General features: G+C 44.7%; 1 protein-coding gene across 3 annotated transcripts in view; it reads left to right on the plus strand.

The window, feature by feature from the left end:
• COL4A6 (collagen type IV alpha 6 chain) overlaps positions 1-23,091 on the plus strand; it is a 173,505-nt gene that overhangs the window by 130,074 nt on the left and 20,340 nt on the right. For 2 of the 3 annotated variants that reach the window (XM_079961593.1, XM_079961592.1), the window contains exons 20-35: positions 29-178; positions 996-1,100; positions 2,291-2,448; positions 2,576-2,755; positions 3,859-4,042; positions 5,579-5,632; positions 7,155-7,226; positions 7,575-7,682; positions 8,162-8,383; positions 8,989-9,150; positions 11,303-11,473; positions 13,558-13,701; positions 14,188-14,313; positions 17,201-17,382; positions 21,320-21,383; positions 23,015-23,089. In XM_079961593.1, coding sequence (XP_079817719.1) covers positions 29-178; positions 996-1,100; positions 2,291-2,448; positions 2,576-2,755; positions 3,859-4,042; positions 5,579-5,632; positions 7,155-7,226; positions 7,575-7,682; positions 8,162-8,383; positions 8,989-9,150; positions 11,303-11,473; positions 13,558-13,701; positions 14,188-14,313; positions 17,201-17,382; positions 21,320-21,383; positions 23,015-23,089 — 2,157 coding nt within the window. The remainder of the gene's footprint in view (positions 1-28; positions 179-995; positions 1,101-2,290; positions 2,449-2,575; positions 2,756-3,858; positions 4,043-5,578; positions 5,633-7,154; positions 7,227-7,574; positions 7,683-8,161; positions 8,384-8,988; positions 9,151-11,302; positions 11,474-13,557; positions 13,702-14,187; positions 14,314-17,200; positions 17,383-21,319; positions 21,384-23,014; positions 23,090-23,091) is intronic. The other variant, XM_079961594.1, reaches the window with a different exon arrangement.

A 23,091-nucleotide genomic window follows, 5' to 3' on the forward strand; every position in this document is an offset into this window, starting at 1 on the left:
AATGTGAAACAAATCTTATCTGTCTTAGGTTCCCCGGGTCGTATGGGATTCCCAGGTGATCTGGGACCAAAGGGAGACATGGGAGACCCAGGCAGAGAAACAATTGGGTTGCCTGGTCCACCAGGCAGAGATGGAGATCCAGGTTTGCCAGGTCCTCCTGGGTTACCTGGACCATCATGTAAGTACATTACGGTGCTCAGTTTTTGTACTGCATGGTGTAGTGGCTACAGAGTTGGACTAGGACCTGGGAATCCAGGGTCCTAGTCCCCACTCAGCTGTGAAGCTCACTGGGTAACTTTGGGCCAGCCACTGGCCCTTAGCCTAAACTAGCTCACAGTGTTGCTGTGAGCATAAAATGGGTGAGGCGTAGAACCACGTACATCGTATTGAACGCCTTGGGGGAAAGGTATCAGATAAATATAAATGAAATGAAATCATATTCAGCATAAATGTCCTCCCACTCCTCCCCATGCTGTGAAGAAAAAAGTGAAAATCCCACAGTGCTGGTGAAATGTCGTATGTTCATGGCCTTGTGGTTTTCCACATTCTTCCACCCCACAAATTCACGGTGTTTTTATGTTTGTTTGTTTAAAAGTATTTCTAAACTGCTTAATATGTTTTTAAAAACCGAAGCCCTATAAAAATAAACATACCAGAAATTCTTGAGACAACAGTCTTAAGAAACAGTAATTTCCTAATCACATCTTCTAGTCCTGTGGGTCAAGGAAAGCCCAGGCAAAAATATAAATATTTACAGGACGTCTGAAGCAACTGGTGGATGGTGCTTCAAGTTTGGGAGGTGGAAGGGTATCTCATAGTGCAGGGGGAGTGTTCAAAAATACTCTTTTGGGAGTCACTGCCCTGTGGTATGACGAAGGGTACAGTTTGATCAGTTAAATTTCTACAGATTATCCCAAGTGATCTTACAGGTCTATGCAGGGACAGGCAGTCTTTCAAGTAAGCTTGTTCTGAATTGTTTTATTCCAAATCTTCAGTTCCCATATTTACTCCGGAAGCGATCCTTGCTGGAGAACCTGGGGAGACAGGAACCCCAGGACAGAGAGGGCCACCAGGACTGTTCGGGGCAAAAGGCTACAAAGGTGAGCAGATTTTCCATGGCCCTTGTGCATTTTCACCCAGATCTCACCCAGAATTGAACATCGCATGGTCCTTTTGTTCATGGAACATGGTGACTGCAGGTGGGGTGGGATGAAGAGGAACAATGCATTTAGGAAATTTGGAGGAAGAGGCATAGCTTTTTGGTAGAATGTGTGCAATCTATGGTGCAACAAAGTTACTAACAACATGGAACTCTCTTGCACAACAGTGTCCCACTAGTGGAAAACATTTAATCAGTGGGACAAGTATATTGCTAAATGGCTTTAACTTATCACTATGTTGGATATGGATTCCCCTGATATGGGGAAGCTGTGACCCTCCAGATATTTGCTAGACTAGAGCTCCCATCATCCTTGGCCACTGATCATGTTGGCTAGGGCTGATGGGAGTTGAAATCCAACAATGTTTGGAGGGCACTAGATTGGGGAAGGCTAGATGGACCAGTGGTATGACAGAATATCACTGTGAATTTGAAACAACATATTTGTGTGTGGTTTATAACTTCTACAAACTTCTGGATCTTTGGAGAGTCCAAATGATTGCATTATTGCCCCTTTAAATGCATCTCCAGAGAAGAGATGTGGCGCTTCGCATGAAGTTTTCAACACTGTCAACAGCTTTTCCAAGCCTTGCTAGGCAAAACTCCAACAATGGGAGGAATTAGACAGGGACCCTTAAAAGTGCAAAGCAGGGTCTATGTCAGAGAGCTTAAATGCCAATTAAGGTGAAAGAGGTGGGGCTTCATATGCATCAGGAAATGAAAATCATGGGGAAGTGGAAATAAGCCCTATTGAGCAAATATTGTCTTATTTCTACCATCATGCCAAACCATGGCTAGCAAAACATAACCATTGTTTGGTTTGTTTTCTGCTAACCACAGTTTATTAATCAGCCAGCAAAGTAGAATCAGAAGATATGGTTTGAAGTCAGCTTGCATACCCAGGTTTGTGCTAATCATGGCTTGAAGTGATGTCTGAATTGATATAAAGTTATGGTATTCACACTCCATCCAAGAAGGATTTTCACTTAGGAATTGGTGTGTTGAACAGATGTGAAGACAAAAGCAGACAAGTAGCTCTATAAATCATGGCTTGTTTGGTGGATGTTGAGAGGCTCTAGTCATGGTTTGAGTTCTAAACTGTGGTTACAGATCTGAACCATTGTTTCCCAGGTGAAGCTGGAGATTGTGCTTGTGATGGAGGGATCACACGAGCAGGCTTGAAAGGGGAGCCAGGTGCCCCTGGTCAGCCTGGAAGACCTGGTGAACCAGGCCCAAAAGGATCTTTGGGAGATCCAGGAGATGGTGCACCAGGGCCACCTGGTCAACAGGTAAGTAAATGTTCATCCCTAAACATTGTCCATGCTTCCCACCCAGTCCTTTGTTACAGTTTCCTAAGAAGAAGCATCTGTATATCTCTTTGCTTGCTAACTATTTTTTCATTTGTTTGCATCCAAGGGTTTCTTTGGTCAGCCTGGTCTTCCAGGCATCAAAGGAGAGAAAGGAGACCCATATCTGTCCTCAGGCAGAGGCACCAAGGGAGATCCAGGGAATGTAGGCCCCAGAGGGCCTTCAGGCGAATCTGGAGTTCCTGGTAGGGATGGCATACCTGGTTTGCCAGGTCGACCAGGCCCTCCAGTAAGTGTTTTTTCCATCTGCCTGGGCATTAGAGCCCATTATTGTTTCAACAGGCTGTGTTTGTGATGTCAACAACATGCCATGCACCGTACAGAATACAGAAGGGGTGAAGTCCCTGACAAGAAGGCTTTTCGAGGTTGGCAGAATCAACAGACCTGGGGAAAATATCTGAAGTGGCTTGTGGGGGAGTCTTGCATGGAGGAAAGTCTCTAAAAAGCCCATATTTCTGGTTTTTGCAAGGGTAGCTACCAAAGCAATTGGATAGACAATATGGTGATCAAATGCTGAACAGTTGCGGGCTGTAATTTTGACCACAGTTCATCTATATGTTGGTCTTAATGAGTTGTGGAAAAGGAAAATTCCTTGGTCTGAGTCATTCTCTTAGTCCAAGCAACCATGGAGGAACGTCAATGTAATATTCAGAAAGCCAGCATTCCTTCTAAAGTATCCTACAGGATAATGTGATCATCTTCATGGGTGATGGATGAGCTCTCTCAGATGTGGATAATATTGCTTGGAATAAACCAAACTACTTGCCAAAATAATTGGAAAATGGTTTTGCTGAATATGAGTTAATTTGAATTAATCTGGAATCCAATATACACCCCACTAAAGTTGTGACAGAGACCAATCCCTACCATAGTGTCCACCTTTAAGAACTTTTTGCCCTTTTAACAGTGATTTTGCATGCTCCCTTCTTCCTTCCTTCCTTCCCACCCACCTACCCACCCACCTGGCTGCTCCTGGAAACAGAAGAACATGGGGAAGTGGGGGTTTCTCACTCCTCTCTCTGGCAAAGCATCGTGTGAGGTATAAGTAGACCTGGGAAGCAAAGTTTTCCCAAGAGCTACTGCAAACATCAGAGATCCATAGGACCACAAGGAGGATGAGAGTGTGGGGATTGATTGGTTGGTTGTAAGGAAGGAGATGAATTATTCTCTAGTTCAGATTAAAAACAAAGCCAGATAACAATTTGAGGGGTTGCAGTTTTCGTCTTGTATTTAAATGATGAGCTGCAGTAAACTTGGATTTTTTCCAGTCAATAAATCCAATCTTCTCTTACTTGGAGATTTTTTTAAATCACTTTTTTTGTTTGTGTTTAGGGTGATGGTGGATTGGGCTTTCCAGGAGACAAAGGTTTTTCAGGGTTACCTGGTTTGAAGGGTCGGCGTGGAGAGAGTGGTCTTCCTGGAGTTGGTTTCCCAGGCCCAGCTGGAGTTCCTGGGCCTCCAGGTGACCCAGGAATTGACGGATATCCAGGGCAACCTGGTCCCCCAGGTGCTCCAGGTAAGTTATTTGGGGTTACTCTTTGAAACAGTAAACAAAGCCCATGTGACATTTATTGCTGAATGCCAACCAAATTTCTAATTTCTCACCTTACAAGCAGATTTTGTACATATATGGTAGAAATGATGGAAGGCTTGAAGTAATTTGAGAATGGTGACCTCGATTGCAAATGAAATACTTGGGATAGGGTTGATAGAAGATTCATTGTTATGTCTTCTAAATAATGTAAACGATCATAGGATATAAAAAAAGTTTTTAAAAAGTATATTCACAGATGCTACTTCGGCAAGGAACTCCTTTGCACACCTGGAAAAGATAGCTGTAAAGCAGGTGGGGAGTCTTTCGCCCTTCAGGTGTTGCCATCATACCTGGCCATTGGCCATCATTGCTAAGACTGATGGGAGATGTAGTTCAGCAACATCTGGAGGCAGTGGCGTAGCATGGGTTGTCAGCACCCGGGGCAAGGCAAGTAATTTGCGCCCCCTAACCCTGGATTTGCGCCCCCTAACCCTATCCCTAACCCTAACCCCCAGATGTTGCGCCCGGTGCGGCCGGCACCCCCTGCACCCCCCACGCTACGCCACTGTCTGGAGGGCCTAAAGTTCTCCACATGTGCTATAAGCCCAAATAAGAAAGAATTAGGGAGCAAATGGCATTTGTTAAATGGACAATAATGTTACTGTATAGAGAAATGACAAAAAGAAAAATCAGATGAGTAGAAGTTAGTTGTGCAGTGTGTGTGTGTGTGCGCGCAAACTGCTTTGCAAACAATGGCAGGGCAAAAAAGAGTGTGGTAGGGAGCATAGCACAGAGGGCAGTGTCACACGCCTCCTCACCATGGCCTGTAGAAAGAGGGCAAGTGTCAGAGGCCACTACTGCTCTCCCTTGGCAGCTGTGGGTCAGTGATTAGTACCAATGGGACCTTGTAGGGCGCCAGGACTTTGGTCTTTTCCAAAAGGATGCTGAACCCTGATTCCAAGCCTAAGTGAGCCAAAATAGGTTTGAAATGTTCCTTCTGTTGAGGAGCAGTTTCTATGTTATTGTTTGAATCACTTTGGAAAGTAAAACAAAAAGATCCTCCCTATTCCTAGGTTCCAATGCCAGCTTTTCAGAACAATTTTAACAATGGCAATGTGTTCCTTCCTTTTCTTCTGCTGCTTTTGTTTTGTTTTTAATACAATTTCTAGCTTGTGCCTATTTTAACATTTTGTTTATGGAGAAATACATTTCATCTTGCAGCTTTAAAAAAAAAAAAACTGTGTCAGGCAAAACAGGCTTTCGTATATTTCTCTGCCCAAACCACACACACCACTCAAAAAATATTACTTCCTATAATCACAAGGGTCTGAAGCTTTATGAATTTCCTCTCGACTTGATCGACTGCCTTTGTGGCCTGTTTGCAGTACCTGTGAATATAGGAGAATTATGGTTCAAAGGAAATGACTCTTCGACTTGCTGGTTATTCTTTTGGCTTTATGTTTTTATTTTTCTCCTGCCTTTGTTTTTAACCTCTCCTCCTTTGCTTAACCGGTATAGGTGATTGCTGCTGCGGTGAGGAGGTTGGTAATGAAGTCTTAGACGCTCAGGGAGGTGAGAGTGAGGCCAGTCATGAGACTTGTGATGGGAGAATTTTCTTCCTTTCCACTGAGGCACACAGAGAAGCAGGTTGCACAATATTTTGGGAGGGGGGCAGGGACACACTTGGTGGTTGCAGCAGGCTGATGGGGATGCAGCCAATGGAGAGCTTGCTTTCATGTGCTTTTTCCCTGCCCCCAAATCACGTGTTCCCACGCTAACCCTCTGCTTCCTTGTGTCTAAGTGTTTCCACGTCTTTGCTTATTGCATGTGTTCCTCACAATGGCAATGGAACAAGTTGATATATATTTCTCTTTCCCTTTGGGAAAGGACTACAGCTTGATGCAGAGCACATGCTTTGTGAGCACGTTGGCATCTGTAGGGAGAGCTGTGAATGCCCCCTGTCTAAAATTTTGGAGAACTGCTGCCAGTCAGTGTACAAAGTAGTAAGCAGCATGGAACAATTGTCAGACACTGTATAAGACAGCTCCTTATGTTTCTGTACTTTGAGGGAAGAGCCATATCTCCATGATAGAGTACATACTTTCAGCGCTTTTTTCTGGGGGTACTCAGGGGTAAACAGTACTGGTACGATCCCCCGCCCCAAAAAATGTTAAAGTGTGGCAGTTACTGCAATAGCTTCATGGTGAGTACTGGCACCTTAAAAAACAGAAAGCACTGCATGTAGATGTTGAAGGTCCAAGGTTCAATCTGCAATACCCCCTGTCTGCAATCACATTGTAGAATGAGCAGCATTCAGCTAGATAAACAAATGGTCACAACAGCTTCATGGGTTCCTCTGTACCTCGGCATAAGTCACACATTTTATTATTATTTCAATGGAGATTGAGGGGGACCTTGTGATTGTTTTTCCTGATCAAGAATCAGGAATCAGGATTGAATTTGCCCTTAATCTCAGTTTTCTTCTTCTTCGCTGCTCTAGAGACAGCATCCTATATCCCAGACACTGGCTGCCTTGAGGCATTTTGTGGGGAAGATCCAGACCGCACATTTTAAACAAGCCCTGTTGTAGCTGTTGTGCAAGGCAGATTTGTTTCTCAGATACTGAAAATCCTAAAACACTTTGCAGGAGCATTTGTATTTCTGTGAAACAGAGGGTGTTTCCACGTGGAATTAACCAGACAATTAACCAGTGTAATAAAGAGAATGTGGGGGCAAGGCCTAGGATCATTTGGTCCATCACATGGGGCCAGGAGTGGCGGACCTGTGGCCCTCCAAATGTGGCCGGACTCTAAGATTATGGGACTTGGAATCCAACATCACTTGGAGGGTATAATGGTTCCGCCATCCCTGGACTGGGCCATTCTCTTTTGCACACAAATCCTCCCCACCCTTCTACTGCAAGCCTTAAGTATGAGCAAAAGTCAAAACAGGATTTAAAATAAAGTTAGAAATCATTATTCTCTGGTAGGTTTGGAAATGTTACTCTTGAGCGCTCTTTAATCAAGAGGATTCATGGACCTGTTCAACCATTATTGACCAAGTAACTTTTTGACACACATTTTTCCCCCTTTAGGTATAACTTTGCCCTGTCTGATTCCTGGAGCATTTGGTCCACCTGGGCCTCCAGGATCCCCAGGATCTCCAGGTATGAAATATTATACACTCCTTGCCCTGTCCTGCTGTGAACCTCTCTGGTTCATTTTTCCTTCAACAATGTGAAAAATGAAATGCAACCGTCCTTCAAAATGCACACTTCTCTGAATGTTGTGAAGCAGTTCTCCAGCCAAATCATGCTTTTTTTAAAAAAAGAAATGTGTATATTAGGACAAAATGTGTAGGAACATGCATATATTAGTGGAAAATAGCATGCAAAAAGCTTTTTATGAAGGAAAATCATGTGCAAAATGTGTCTGTTAGAGGGAATGCTGGCAATTTTTTGTGAGAACTTTTTATTTCTTGTGCCTAACTGATTTTGTTCCTCACCCATCTTCAGGCTCCAAGGGCAGAAAAGGTCTGCCAGGCATTCCAGGGCAGCCAGGATTAAATGGCTTTAAAGGGCCGCTAGGATCACCAGGGTCAGTAGGGCCTTCAGGACCACCAGGTAAGAGCCAAGATTGGAATCTGACTTGAAATAAGTGGGCCTGATGGGAGTGGTAGTCCAAAATAGGTGGGGCACCAGGTTTAGGGAAGGCTACTTTAAGTGCTCATACTACCTCACATTCCTTACCCCCCTTTCATTTTGCAATTTTCACAACAGCCCTGTAAGGTGGGTCTGTTTTAATTGCCTCACACTCTTGCAAGTTAAACTACAGCCAGATTGCCTAAAGCCATCTTGCAAGTTCATGATAGAGGCAAGTTTTGACCACAGGAATTTCTGATTCATAGCACAGGGCCAAAACGGAAGTCGTGGGTCTATCACTCATGTGTCAGTCCTGTTTTTGGGCAGTTTCCACTGACTGACTGCAGAGATAGTTTTGCATTATTCTCATTTTAATCTTCAATTATTATTTTTCTTATTTTAATTCTTATTCAGGCTGTAACATAAAAGACATTACATCTTTGCTCTTGTTTTTATTTGAGGCTTCTCTGGCATTCGTGGAGAGCCAGGGCCACAAGGATCCCCAGGACCTGACGGGACGAATGGATTGCCTGGAAATCCAGGCTCCCCTGGTTTGCCAGGGCCAAGGGGGCCGCCTGGTGAAGTGTTTGGTGCTGAAAGCGGAGCTCCAGGGCAACCTGGTCTGCCAGGATTGGCAGGAGATAAAGGCATCCTCGGGGAACCTGGCCTTCCAGGTCCGAAAGGTTAGTTCTGCTGCTGCTAGAGTTGGCTGCTGGTCTGAGAGAGCCCATGATGCAGCCATGATGCCTAAGGTAAGCAGGTCTAGTTCTGCTCAGTGCGTCGATAGGAGATCTGCCTGGGAACCCCAAGTAAAATAAGATGAAAATTTGGGGTCTGGTACTTTCTGGTTTTTCTAATACAGTGGTACCTCGGGTTACATTACTTTCGGGTGATGTAACTTTCGGGTTGTGAACACGGCAAACCTGGAAGTGTATACTTCCCAGTTTTGGTACGCGCACATGCACAAAAGTGCTCTATCACGCCGCACGGGTTCGTAGAAACGGCGCCTCTTGTTGTGGATTTTTTGGGTTGCACACGGACCCCTGGAACGAATTAAATTTGTATCCGGAGGGTCCACCGTAGTGCGGTGGAGAACCTCTGGCCCATATCCATACTAGGCTTGCCAGGGTTCTCCATTTAGCCAAGCCATGCCTGTCTGCCATATTTATTGTCCTTTGAATGTAGGTGTCATACTGCATTTCCTTGAATTTTGCAACATGCTTTTCACATCTCAACCCATGGATCTGAAACAGCTGTTTCAAGGGGCCAACCACTTCTCTCTTTTCAGGTGCAGATGGGAGGCCAGGTCTGTCAGGTGCGAAAGGCGGACGTGGGGAACCAGGCCTTCTGGGCATTGATGGACCACGAGGACCTCCAGGACCTGGCGGCCCTTTTGGCATTAAAGGAAAGCCAGGTCCAATGGGAGCAGTCGGCTTCCCAGGATCACGAGGTAGGTTGTGTATCAAATGGGAATAACTACCTTCATGGGCAAAAATTGGGTGGCATCCGACTATCTTCTACACAGAGTCGGCCTAAGTTAGTTGTGCCCATGAATTCCAATGGGTCTGCTCTCAGCAAGACTGACACTGGATTCTGTAGCCCCCTTTCTTTGCTTTCATACAGCTTGGTAGGATTATAGTGATGGGCTGTAAACCTGTGATGCGATGCCCATATTATTGGGGAGCCTTGGGTGTTGTCGGTCCTATTCCAAGCAGCCTGGGTGTTCTGACCCAAAGCAAATGTTCAGGTTTGCGCCAGCAGAGCAAGACAAGGCAAAAATAGGGCAGGATCTAAGTTCTGACAAGGTAAGTTCATGGTTTCAGGTACAGTGGCACCCTGGACAGCTCCAGACATTGTTCAGCTGGAGACTACATAACAACATAGTCAGAATGTCGTTCCAGCACCAGTCAACCTCAGTCACCTTATTTAAAGTGGTCCAGTCCTTCAAAGGCATTAGTTTATAGAGCTGCAGTTCCCAGGGTGTTTTTAGTAATCAATACCTCTTCCCAGGGAACTCTTGAGAAGTGTCGCTCTCTGAGTGGGCTCTCCTAAACAACTTGCAGCATACTTAACAATCTATAGTTCCCTGAATTCCTTGGGAGAAGCCGTGACAGTTAAAGTAGTATAATAGTGTTCTAAGTTCATGCTGCTGTTGTGGCCTATGTGTGTGGAGAATGTTTTCATGGGTTTGTGGCCCAGAGGCTCAAAACATCATCTGCAAAAGTGGTAGGGCAGGGTGGCTCCTCAACATTTTGTAGCTATAAAAGCAGCTCGCCTGTACTTACACCTGTGCATGGGTAGCTCCCAGTGAATCATAGTTACAGGTAAGCACCACCATTTTCTGAGTCATTCATTTCATTCATGGCCCTTGTGCTTTCTCCCTCTTCATATGTTTTTGTCTGTTTTTCCTCACCTTGTTTCTCTTCCATTTACCACCAACCCCTCCATTTCTGACGTCACTCTGTATTGCTTTCTGGGGTTCTCCACATAGGCTGTCAAGGTGAGAGAAAATGCACTGTAGCATAAAAGCTCCTGGACTAACAGCTATCTAGCTTTTAATGCTACAAGACTTGCATTGACTGTAGGTGACACCCCTTATTTTAATCATAGAGAGAGAAAAACCAATAACAGCCACAAGACATTGTAGTTCATATGCTCAGATATTGCAACCAACCCAACCTGGACAAGGCTTTTGTGTTCTGGGAATCCCCAACATGGGCTTCAGTTTCAATACAGTCCCTCTTCCCCTTCCTCCGCTACCTCCATCCATATAATATAAAACATATTTCACTGTTTGTTTTAAAGAGGAAAAAAATCAGGATGTGACTTTTAAGTGCTGTAATTAGAATCTTACAAAGCTTGTTAGCCTGGTTTCTTCCCCAATTTTAGATGCTGCTTTCCCCAGAAACAACCTGATTTTTTTTTAATAAAAAAAAAATTGTATTTGAGCATTCCTTTTTCTATGCTTCAACCCTTCACTATGGTGGACCAAACCACAAAACATTTTTTAAAATTAAAAATTTTCAGGTGGAAGCAAGCTGAGCAAAGAGTTCAGAGGCTAAATTGGCTAAATTCAGCCCGGCTGATGCCATTACTGTGACCTCCCCTGGGAATGACCACAGATTTAACAGGTTTTGGAAATAACATCTGGAATGCAGAATGATGGAAACGATGGTGGAAAATGCACCTTGCATCATTGGACCTCTTTTTAGCAACACACATTCTTTGGTTCAGCACAAAGGTGGGGGTAGCGAATGGAATCTGATGTTCCAACTTGTGGCCTGGTTATTTGCAAGTACGACTGAGACGCTTCCCGAACCTTGGCTGATAAATCCTAAATTAACCCAACCATAAGGGGTTTCGCTATTGGCAGTTGTGTAGTGGTGTAGACAGTAACCTTCCTAGGCCTTTTAATTGTTAGATAACTAATGCTTATTATTTATTTATTTTTGCATTTCTAAACTTGTGCATATTAGAAAGGCTGCATGATTTTGGGGTTTCATCCTCTCATACGCAATGCAATGCTTAGCACAGAGGCGGATTGAAAGAGGGGAGAGAAAGAGAGGATGTGAAATTAAGAGTCCCTACTTGTCTCGATTCAGGAATTTCTGGAGAAAAAGGCAGAAGTGGTGATCCGGGGGCGCCAGGCCCCATTGGTATGAAGGGCTTCCCTGGTCTTGTTGGTCTCCCAGGACGTCCTGGTGAACTAGGGTTACCCGGGACACTTGGCCCTCCAGGTGCAGATGGAAATCCAGGTTTTCCCGGATTAAAAGGTAACGAGTGTCAATATTCAATCTGCGTAACCATGTATTGTAATGACAATAATTTTGACTCACGGCACTTTTTTTAGATGGAACATCACACTGTTGCCAATCTGGCACTGGCACCCTCCAAATATTTTGGATACACTATTCTGTCGAAGGCTGCCTTTGTAGGTAGAATGTTGAATGTGGGTGTAGAAGATTCAGGTGGTGGTGTTAAATGGTTGGTTTGCCATTACAAAAACAACAAAACAGTATAAAGGCAGCAAGATATAATACCATACCTCAGCAATAACATTGGAACAGCCACAGAAAGCAGTATTGAAAGATTGTCTCACCCCATATATTCCCAACTGATCACTGTGCTCCACAGGTGAAGGCCTCATGCAGATACCATCTTATCAGGAGAGTCATTCCACACAGAGTAGGAATTGGGCCTTTAGTGTAGGGTTTTTAAAAATTATTATTAAGGGCAGTGTTTTCTTTTTAAAAAATGTTTAGGTGTACTCTTATTTTTCTACTCATATTGAAATACTACCCCTCAATGAGGCCAAATTTAGATTCACAAAATGTTTAGGGGTATGCATCCCCCTGTGTCCCCCCAGAAAGGAAGCACTGATTAAGGGCTATGCAAGAAAGGAAGGAAGGGGGGGAAGACTTTTGATATGTGAGGGCTAAGTATTGCCAATGTGGCAACATATTCTCCTATCAACCTTGGAGGATAGGTTCAGCCAGAGGGCTCAGGTAAGGTGCGTCTGCCCGCAATATTATGTGACAGAAAGGTCTAGGCCCTTTCTGTCACAGAAAGGGCTATTTCCAAAAGCTTAATTTCCACTAGCCTTCAGTTGTCCTAGGATATGTGTGTCAGGACTAGGTGGACTTTGCCTCACTCCGATTCCAGAGTGGACTTTCCTAATCCAATCCATTCAGACCACAACCCAGATCAAATCAATGAACAGCTTCAGAATCCTCATTCTGGTGGATTCTGTTACAAGAGTCCAGGGGTTTAACTGTGTTTAAACATTGGCTTTCCAGTAGATTTTGTTTTAAAATTGTTTTCCATTTCCCTGGAAATGGGACGGAATGGACTTAGTCCTATCTTCTCTGACAAATGGGAAGGACTAGACTAAAATGAGTTTGCTCATCCTTAGTCAGGACCAGTGGCGTAGTGTGGGGGGTGCAGGGGGGGCCGGCCGCACCAGGCGCAACATCGGGGGGGGGGGTGCGCTCGCCGCCTCCGGAGTCGCCGAAGAGCCTCGGGTGCAGGCTGTAGCAGAGCCCCATGTCTCGCGGAACCAACGAGCTGTGCGCGCGTCCGGGCTGAAGACGTCCGGCAGGCAGCGGCTCTCAGCGCTCGCCACGGTCCCCGCGCGTCAGGGCCGCGGAGGGCACGCCAGGCAGCCCCTCCTCACAGCCCCGCCACTGCTGCTGCAGCTGCTGGGCCATGTTGCATTTTCCTCGCCTCTCTGCTCTCCTCCTCCTCCGGGCAAGCGGCGTCGTTTGGGCGGCAGCGCCAGCGGCAACTCGCCTCAGATCACCTGACACGGACCCGCCGCCGTGGCTACCTTATCGTAAATACCCCAGCCCAGGCAGCAGCAAGAAGAAGCTGGCAGCGGCAGCAGGTTAGGGGTTTGGGGCGCAAATTACTTGCCTTGCCCCGGGTTAGGGGGCGCAAATTACTTGCCTTGCCCCGGGTGCTGACAACCCACGCTACGCTGCTGGTCAGGACCTACAGGTGGGAGGCTAGATGGGTCACAACAGCACCACCACAGCCATACAAATATATGGTAAAACAATAGGGAGCAGGTCCTCACATGCATATTTGGGCTAGACTTGAGTCCTGGATCTGCAAAGGTGAAAGACTGATACAGTAGACCAATGGTTCCCAAATAGCTAAGTACTGTGGACCCCTTGTTTTTCAAAAGCCAAGCCATGAAAATTTTGATACCTCTGTGGTAGTTTTTGTTATGTGAATGGTGCCACAGACCTCCTGGGTGAGTTATGCAGGTCCGCAGACCAGCAATTGGAAACCATTGCAACAGGCTACTTTCCAGTTTTTCTGTGTGTAACAAATTCAATTTGCTGTTTGATGCTAGGAGAAAAGGGCTTTGCAGGTGTCATTGGCTTCCCTGGAATGCTAGGCTTACCCGGAATCCCAGGGGTGAATGGGCCAAAAGGAGCTTCCGGATTACCAGGAAGAGACGGAAATATTGGGTTTCCTGGACTCGATGGTCTAAAAGGTAAGGCTGGCAATTTGGGATTGGGCCAAGCTGGATGGGCAAAGCCAGACCCATACCAGCTATTTTGGGGGCCCAATTCAAGGTGCTCGTGTTAGTGATTAAAGCCTTCAATGTCTTAGGCCCCAAATATCTAAAATATGACCTCTTTCCCTAAAGACATTCTCAGTTCCACTTCCCTCAGAATCTTAGGGGGTGGTGTCCCAGGAGAGGGCATTCTCTCTTCAACCCCTGAGTTGTGAAATTCCCTCCCCACAGAGCTATGTCTGGCACCTTCACTATACAGATTTCATTTGCAGTAAAACACACCTCTTTACCCTGTTTTTTGATACTTGAGATGTATATCGTTAGGACTCATTCACATTAATTGATGGTTTTCAATGTTGTGTTTTAAATTGTTGCGACCTACCCAGAGACCTTAGGGTAAATTTATGTGGCTGGGAGGTGTCTTTATCATTTCACATCATGTCTCTCTTTTCACTTCTTCAGGAGACAGAGGTGACAGTGGTCCTCCAGGACCTCCTGTCCTTAGACCTCCAGAACTGGCACTTGCATTCAAAGGAAGCAAAGGAGAGCCTGGTCTTGCTGGGAATGCAGGGTTTACAGGACCTAGAGGTACTTGTGGGAGTTCACATAATACCATCCGGTTTCCATTGTTGTCCGTAACCAATCGTTCACCTATTTAACAGCCTAGAATGATGTCACTTCCCCTTTTAGAGAAATGCCAAACCACACCACATCATACGGCGGGAGGGCATTCCACAGGGCAGGTGCCACTACTGAGAAGGCCTTCTGCCTAGTGGACCCGCTCCCAGTGGACAAATTTTATGATATTTGGAATTCAATTACATAAGTACCATAGTAAGTTAATATCTGGTTAACTACAAAAACAATTCCCCCTCTTTTTTAGTAATGTACACAATATATTTTTTATTGTTGTTGTGTTTTGTTTTCTACATGGGTATTGTTCCTTGTTTCTTTTTCTTTTTGTGTGTGTCTTATCTTACTCTGTGCACTTGTAATTTTGTTCCTTTATTTTTCAATAAAGAATAAAAAAATTAAAATATTTATACAAATTTCTGTAGATATCCGAAGGCAGCCCTGTAACGGGGAGATTTTAATATCTGATATTTCCTTGTGTTACTTTATATTCTGTTGGAAGCTGCCCAGAGTGGTACAAATAATAAATTATTATTATTATTATTATTAGGTACATGGGGTGCTGCTTCACCAACATCAGCCAGTCCTCAGCCAGCCATTCTTACTTAACAATCAACCCAGGAGGTGGCAGCACTGCCCATCTGCCTGCTCTTTCTTAGTCACAGGGCTCATCCACACTTCACCTTTTGCCCCATGTTTTTTAGACACAGGTCTGTGCTTTGAAGCTCCGTGTCCAAGTGCTTTCCCTTTTTTCATAGACTCTTAGAATTGTAGAGTTGGAAGGGGCCACAAGGGTCATCTAGTCCAATCCCCTGCAATGCAGGGAATATTTTTGCCCAATGTAGGGCTGGAACCCATAACCTTGAGATTAAGAGTCTCATGCTCTACCAGGGCTTCCTCCCCCCCCCCTCATTTTGTCCCGCTGCTTTCCACAGGAAACCCACTCTTTATTTGTTATTTATTATTTTATTTAATTTATTATTAATAATTTATTTACAACATAATCCATAACAGCTCATTTTGTTGTTGTTGTTTAGTTGTTTAGTCGTGTCCAACTCTTCGTGACCCCATGGACGAGAGCACACCAGGCACTCCTATCTTCCACTACCTCCCGCAGTTTGGGCAGACTCATGTTTGTAGCTTCGAGAACACTGTCCAACCATCTCATCCTCTGTCGTCCCCTTCTCCTTGTGCCCTCCATCTTTCCCAACATCAGGGTCTTTTCCAGGGAGTCTTCTCTTCTCATGAGGTGGCCAAAGTATTGGAGCCTCAGCTTCACGATCTGTCCTTCCAGTGAGCACTCAGGGCTGATTTCCTTCAGAATGGATAGGTTTGATCTTCTTGCAGTCCATGGGACTCTCAAGAGTCTCCTCCAGCACCATAATTCAAAAGCATCAATTCTTTGGCGATCAGCCTTCTTTATGGTCCAGCTCTCACTTCCATACATCACTACTGGGAAAACCATAGCTTTAACTATACGGACCTTTGTTGGCAAGGTGATGTCTCTGCTTTTTAAGACGCTGTCTAGGTTTGCCATCGCCTTTCTCCCAAGGAGCAGGCGTCTTTTAATTTCGTGACTGCTGTCACCATCTGCAGTGATCATGGAGCCCAAGAAAGTAAAATCTCTCACTGCCTCCATTTCTTCCCCTTCTATTTGCCAGCTCATACATGCATACAAACAAACAAACAAACCCACCACCATTGACAATTTAGTTATCAGAATTAAATTCCTATCCCCTTACATAAAGAAAACATAACATAAAAATAAAATATTTCCTTTATCCTGTAAATGGCCTCCTTATTTACTTCTTGTATACTGTTTCTTTTATATGTGATTATTACAATTTTTCCTAGTTATGACTTAAAAAACCGTGGTCTCCTGTAGAAATTAATCGAAACAAGTCCAGGTATATATTTTGGGGCATTGTTTGCTAAAGTATTCTCTGCTTTTCCCCCATTCTTTTTGAAATTCTTGTCTGGGTTATCCCCTAATTGTCTCTGTTAATCTGGCCAGTTCAGTATAATCTAATAATTTATCCTGCCATTTCTTGTTTGTTGGCACAAGTTCTTTTTTCCAATTTTTGGCAGTTAAGATCGTCCCCACACCTGTGGCATAAAGGAATATTTTCCAGTCTTTTTTTGCTATACCTTTGTCTGTTATTCCTAATAGGAAAGCTTCTGTATTTTTCACAAAGTTATATTTAAACATTTTTTAAAGTTCATCTTATACTATGATGCGGTAAAGCAGAAGGGACACTTCTATATATCTGGTGGACCTGTGAAAAAATCAAAGGCTTCTGGGATATAGTATAGTGTATGAGGAAACCCACTCTTTATCACTGACTTGGAACAAATGGCAATTCAGATTTTTACGCAGATAGCCGTTTGCTCTGATTCAGTGGTAAAAAACAGTTTTTCACATGGAAAGCACTGGGCTAAAAAAAGGAAAGAAAGGCACTTGGACACAGAACTTTTAAGCAAGCACCCCCAAACTCGGCCCTGTAGATGTTTTGGGACTACAATTCCCATCATCTCTGACCAGTGGTCAAGTTAGCTAGGAATAATGGAGGTTGTAGTCCCAAAACATCTGGAGAGCCGAGTTTGGGGGTGCCTGCTTTAAAGCAGGGAACTGTGCCTTGAAACATGGCAAAAAAGGAAGTCTGGATCAGCCCTCAGTGTTGTCCTTGTTGTCCATCAGGAAGAAGGAAGAGGGCAAAACTGGGAAAACTAGACTGAGTTGGCTATGCCTTTATTGGATCTAGCTCCACCTACTGTTGGACTCCCTGTCTTCCTCCCTACCAGCCACCACAGATCATAACAACTTTGCTTTGCTTTCCTGTAGGGAACAAGGGACTCCCTGGTCCCCGTGGACAGCCAGGACCCCCAGGAATAGCTGGGCTTCCAGGCAGAGAGAAAGGACCTCCTGGAGACTCAGGTCTCCCTGGAACATCTGGTTCTCGCGGCTTCCCAGGACAGAAGGGAACGTCTGGCATCCTAGGTTTTCCAGGAATGCCCGGAGGAAATGTAAGTATGCCTGTTTCTGGGGACTTATGTTGGATTCATTTTGACTGCTTTAAAGCACATTCAAAGCGAATTCTTTCCCTCAGAGAGTTCTGGGAAGTATGGCTTGTTAAGGCTTGCTGGAGATTGTAACTCTGTGATGGGGTGAACTACAGTGCCCAAGTCTGAGTCTGACCAGTGCCCAAGCATGAGTCTGACCAAGCTGCGGGGGGCAGTGGAGGACAGGAGTGCCTGGCGTTCTCTGGTCCATGGGGTCACGAAGAGTCGGACACGACTAAACGACTAAACAACAACAACAACACAGTGCCCAGAATTATTTGAGGGAAAGAATGTGTTTTGAGTGTGCTTTAAAGTTACAGTGTATACAGCAGAGTACCACTGTTGGGCTCTGAAGGGAGAGCCAAATGGAAGCAGGTCATGTACATCATTTCACCATGTAAACATTAGGCCTGGCTTTTGTGGATGCCTACAGGCTTCCACTAGCGGGACGCGGGTGGCGCTGTGGGTAAAACCTCAGCGCCTAGGACTTGCCAATCACATGGTCGGTGGTTCGAATCCCCGCAGCGGGGTGCGCGCCTGTCGTTTGGTCCCAGCGCCTGCCAACCTAGCAGTTCGAAAGCATGTCAAAGTGCAAGTAGATAAATAGGGACCGCTTACCAGTGGGAAGGTAAATGGCGTTCCGTGTGCTGCGCTGGCTGGCCAGATGCAGCTTGTCACGCTGGCCACGTGACCCGGAAGTGTCTGCGGACAGCGCTGGCTCCCAGCCTATAGAGTGAGATTGAGCGCACAACCCTAGAGTCTGGCAAGACTGGCCCGTACGGGCAGGGGTATCTTTACCTTTACCTTTACAGGCTTCCACTGTTTTGTGGGAGGGGTTAAAGTGCATACTAGAAATTTAGGTTTGTGCAGTTAAACTGGATTAAAGTGGTCTGTCACCTGGGCACAACAAATCCACTCTAGAAAGCACACAGGGACTCTTTTTACTTAGCAAAGAGATGGGGAAATGCCCTGAAAAGCATGGGATGAACGAATAATTAGCAGGAAGAAATATAAACAGAACAAATGCCCAATAAAAACTGTGTGGGATAAATTGCAGTACAGTGGTACCTTGGTTCTTGAACAGCTTAGTTGTCAAACAAATTGGCTCCCAAACCCTGAAGTAAGAAAGATTTGCGAACATTTTTTGGAAGCCGAACCTCCATTAATGCATGAAGGGGTTAGGATCACAGAGTAAGCTGTTGGTGCTAGAGTTGACTAAGTCATGCCCCCTCACCTCTGGTAAAGAAGGGAGTGAAGCTTCTTTGCTCACTCTCAGTCTACCATGTGAAAATCGCAAGGATTGGAGGTCAGGACCTGGGGCTCCAGGCACAGACCACATGTTTAGAAAAGTTTTCTTTTCTTTCTTTTTTTTTTATAAGAATTTTTATTAAATTTTCACATTTTATAAAGACAAACATACACACATATAGACAAAGACAACACATATGAAGTTTCATAACCTTACTTTCCTAACCCCAGTTCTTGACCCCCCCCCCTTCATACATCCTAATTCAATTAAATTAACTCAGCAAATTCATATCTCTCATCCTTTACATATTATTATTGTATATATATATTTTTAAAAAACCTTTTACTTGGCCAGATTTTACTTATCCAATTTTCTTATAAATATTAAAACCTTTTCTAAGGTCGACTCGAGTTCCTTCCACGAATTTCCCTTTTATCTTAAAAATAGATCATAATAATCAAACACAAAAGTCATAAACATTTTTTAAAAATTCTTTTCCTTCCCCCCCCCCCAGCCCCGGTTTCTGTCCCTTCCCAATGTCCCCATGTCCACAAAAACAGTTTTTAGCCTGGATTCCTCACATCTGAGGCCTTTAAGTCCCTGTCAGTCTCTCTTTGCCGGTTTTGTTGGTAGCCCTCTTTATTGGTCCTCGGGTCTCGAGGGAGTTCTAGCTCGGTCTCATCAGAATTTCTTCCATCCAAAGTACTTGATACCAGCTGCTGCAGAAGGTCAGCTAATCCATACTCGAAGAGGAAGCCCCAGTCATATTTCTTGTTTCTTTTAAATTCAAATATTCCAAATGTTCCAGGGGCTTCCTCCCTCCTCTTTCGCATCTTTCGCAGATTTGTAATCCAAGGGTCTTCTTCTTTGTATTCTAACAATGTAAGCTTGTGGTTGGTACTCTCCATCTGTACTGGCCCTTGCTCACTCTCCCTCTGTTCCAAAGTTATCTCTTCTGATTCAGCTGCAGATTTTTTCCCAGTCAAGTCCATTGTGCCTTCAGCAGAGTCACTTATTTTAGAGTTCAAGGTTATAAGTTGTTTACTCATAGCCGTAGTCTGCTCCTGCAGCTTTCCCACAAGAAAAAACATTCTTTCTAACTCTGCCTGTAATTTTCCATCTGCAGCCATTGTAGTGTTTCAATGTTTCCCCTAGGGGGATTCTGGTTACTTAATAGTCTTTTCCCAATAGTCCTTTACCTTGTTGTTTCCCTACTTTGTTTCCAACCACTTTAGTTCAAATGTAGCAGATTAAGTCCAGAAAGGTGTTAAATAATAAGGTTTTTAACTTTCACTGCCCGTTTGACAGCTCCTTTGACAGCTGTCAAACTCCTCGTTCCTTTTTCTCCAGCTCACATAGAGGACACTCCCGGGTCTGGGGAGGTTTAAACAAAAGCTTCTAAAATTCCACTCTTACTCTCCAGCACAAATCTTCTTCTGTCAAATTCGTGCAAATATTATCTTTTACTAAACACCAAAGAAAGAACTCTCCCCCTTAGTTCTCCGATCCTTGCTTTAAATTTTCTGTAAGCAGGGGGGTGCGGACTTCCCTTTAGCACATCCCCCGATCGTGCCGAATTCAAGGATAAAAATTTTAAAGTCCAAATTCCAATCTACTCACGGATTAATTAAAGTCCGAATTTCAGGGAAGAAAGTCAGCGGTCTCCGGCCATGGCTCGCGGCTTCGCTCCACTGCAGTAGCGGTCTACTCACAGCACCACGCCGCTCCCCGTACCCTCTCTGTAGCCTTTAAAAAGGCTCTTCGTGGGTCGGGGGGCGCTTTAGGTGCCCGCCGAGTCACCAGGTCCGCAGGCTTCCGCGCCTGCGGTTTCTGAGGGTCCCCGCGTCGCCGTCGCGGTGAGACCCGTCTGCAACGGAGCCGATTCCCTCCGGAGCTCGGAGGGAATCCGCCATTAACCGGATCGCGCTAACCCGGAAGTCTCTGTTTAGAAAAGTTTTCTACTGTATTTTATAACAAGGTTTCTGCCTGAGTTTTTCCTGCTGCTGTATGGAAAGGCACATGAATCTGACCTTTGATGCGTTTGTAAACTTACTAAACTGTGTGGTCTGTTCACTGCAAGGGGGTAGAAAGGGAAGCACTTTAAACAACTCAGGACAATATATTTAAAAGGTTTAAGCAGCCTAAATTCCCACACTTTATTGCTGCATGTTTTGTGACTTTTTAAAAACCACTTTTACTGAAAACTCTTGTTGCCCTGCATTTCCGATTTAGGGATCCAGTGAATTCTTTTAACCAAATACATTTGTATCATAATCCTGACAAACCGGACATAGTCTAACCTCCTCATAAGCTTTGAGCAAACACAGAAAGATGAATACTCAGTGAGGTTGTCTGGAGGAGTCCTCTGTCTTTCTGAATCCTTTGTGAACACGGACTTGGATGTGGGCTGGATCTTTCAGAAGGACCATTTCCATGTGGACATCTCCAGGGAATGACTGTCAGAAGCTGTGCATAGCAATGCGCGCTGCTGTTTCGTAGTGGTGAACATTGTGAGGCCATACATTTCTCTCTGCCCTGCTGATGTAGTTTTATCTATAATACCTTTTACTAGCTTTAATGTTAATGTATCCTGCTCTGGAATATTTGATTCTGTGAAAGGTGAATTATAAACAAAGTGATTTCCTTCACCAGGGTGATGAGGGTTTGATGGGGCCATCTGGATTCCCAGGGAATACGGGATTGCGTGGTTCAAAGGGTAAGTCACTGGTGTGATATTTTCAGGTACTATTTCCAACAGGGAAACTACAAAGGGGCCACAGCAGGAGATAGTGCTAATGGGGAATATAAAGTTGTGTGTTGTGTGCATTGGTGGAGATGTGCTAGAATGGGACGAGTAGTTAAGTATAGTATGATTTATGTAAATGTATACATTTGAGTATACATCAAATGAGGGATGCGGGTGGCGCTGTAGGTTAAACCACAGAGCCTAGGACTTGCTGGTCAGAAGGTTGGTGGTTCGAATCCCCGCAACGGAGCGAGCTCCTGTTGCTCAGTCCCTGCTCCTGCCAACCTAGCAGTTTGAAAGCATGCAGTGTAAGTAGATAAATAGGTACCGCTCCGGCGGGAAGGTAAACGGCGTTTCCGTGCACTGCTCTGGTTTGCCAGAAGCAGCTTAGTCATGCTGGCCACATGACCCAGAAGCTGTACGCCGGCTCCCTTGGCCAATAAAGCGAGATGAGTGCCACAACCCCAGAGTTGGCCACAACTGGACCTCATGGTCAGGGGTCCCTTTACCTTTACCTTATACATTTGAGTAATCAGAATTTGAGTGTGATGAATAGGTGTTAGTGGTTGGGGGGGGGAGTGTTGTATATTGTGAGTCAGGATGTGCCTTGGTAAGAGGGAGGCTGAGGAAAGGAGGGAGCCCTTGATCCTGAAGACATTTTGCAAAATGTGCTGCTATCTTTTTGGTTTTTGCAGGATCTTATTTTTTTATTGTAGTCTTTTACAGATAACTCACAACTTAATGTGTGTGGACATTCAGCTTTACACTTGTGGCAAAAAGATTTTTTTTAAAGAAAATTGAAAAGGGACAAAAAACAGACAGGCATCTAGGGGGAGAAAACTCTGGCAACCCCACCCACCACTGCACCCAGGATGTTTTGACTATATGTGATTTTAGCTTTATGCGCTATCCCTGGAACATAACCCCTGGATAAGTGTTGTATTATATGTAGTTCTTCAGTTTTATTGGTTTTATGTGTGTGTGCGCACATGCGCACTAAAGAAAGAGAGAGAAGGAATTCATAATTTTGTAAACTGTTTGAAAGTGTACATATGTTAAGTGTTATAAATATATGTTAAATAAATGAAAGTAATTTTGTTTTTTTAACCATCTTTGGTGCTCCTAGTAACAGGCAGCATTTAAAGCGAAAGAAATGTCATTGCTCTGCTCTCATAACACTTGAACCCTTGGCCACTTAATGAAATTGATTGGCAGGTTCAAGACTAGGAACACACCACATAATTAATTTACGTGGTTCAGTGCCACTCTGCTGTAGGAATGACCAATAGCTTGTGATATATGGACTGCTGCCTCGTGTGGTGAGCCACTGAACAGCAAAGTGACAGCTTCTACAGGATGTGACTTCATGAACTGAAACTGACCCCCAACCATTAAGTCCAGCCATTGGATCCTCTCTGACAGGAGGGAGTATATGAGGGTTTCCTGTTCCAGTTGAGCTTTGTTCAAGTGAAATGGCCTTCCTAAGCTCTGGTGTGCTTCTCTATCCTTGGTGGTGCATCATTTCTAACTCTCTGAGAGTTGCAGCTTACATGGGAACCTCTGGAGACATAATAGTGGTGGTGGTTGTTCCCTTCTTCCAGGTGACCGAGGAGAATCATTTGGAATCCCAGGTGGTGTAGGACCTAAAGGAGAACAAGGGGACCTTGGACTTCCAGGT

Source organism: Podarcis cretensis (assembly GCF_951804945.1).
Source record: "Podarcis cretensis genome assembly, chromosome: Z".
Classification (NCBI taxonomy): Eukaryota; Metazoa; Chordata; class Lepidosauria; order Squamata; family Lacertidae; genus Podarcis; species Podarcis cretensis.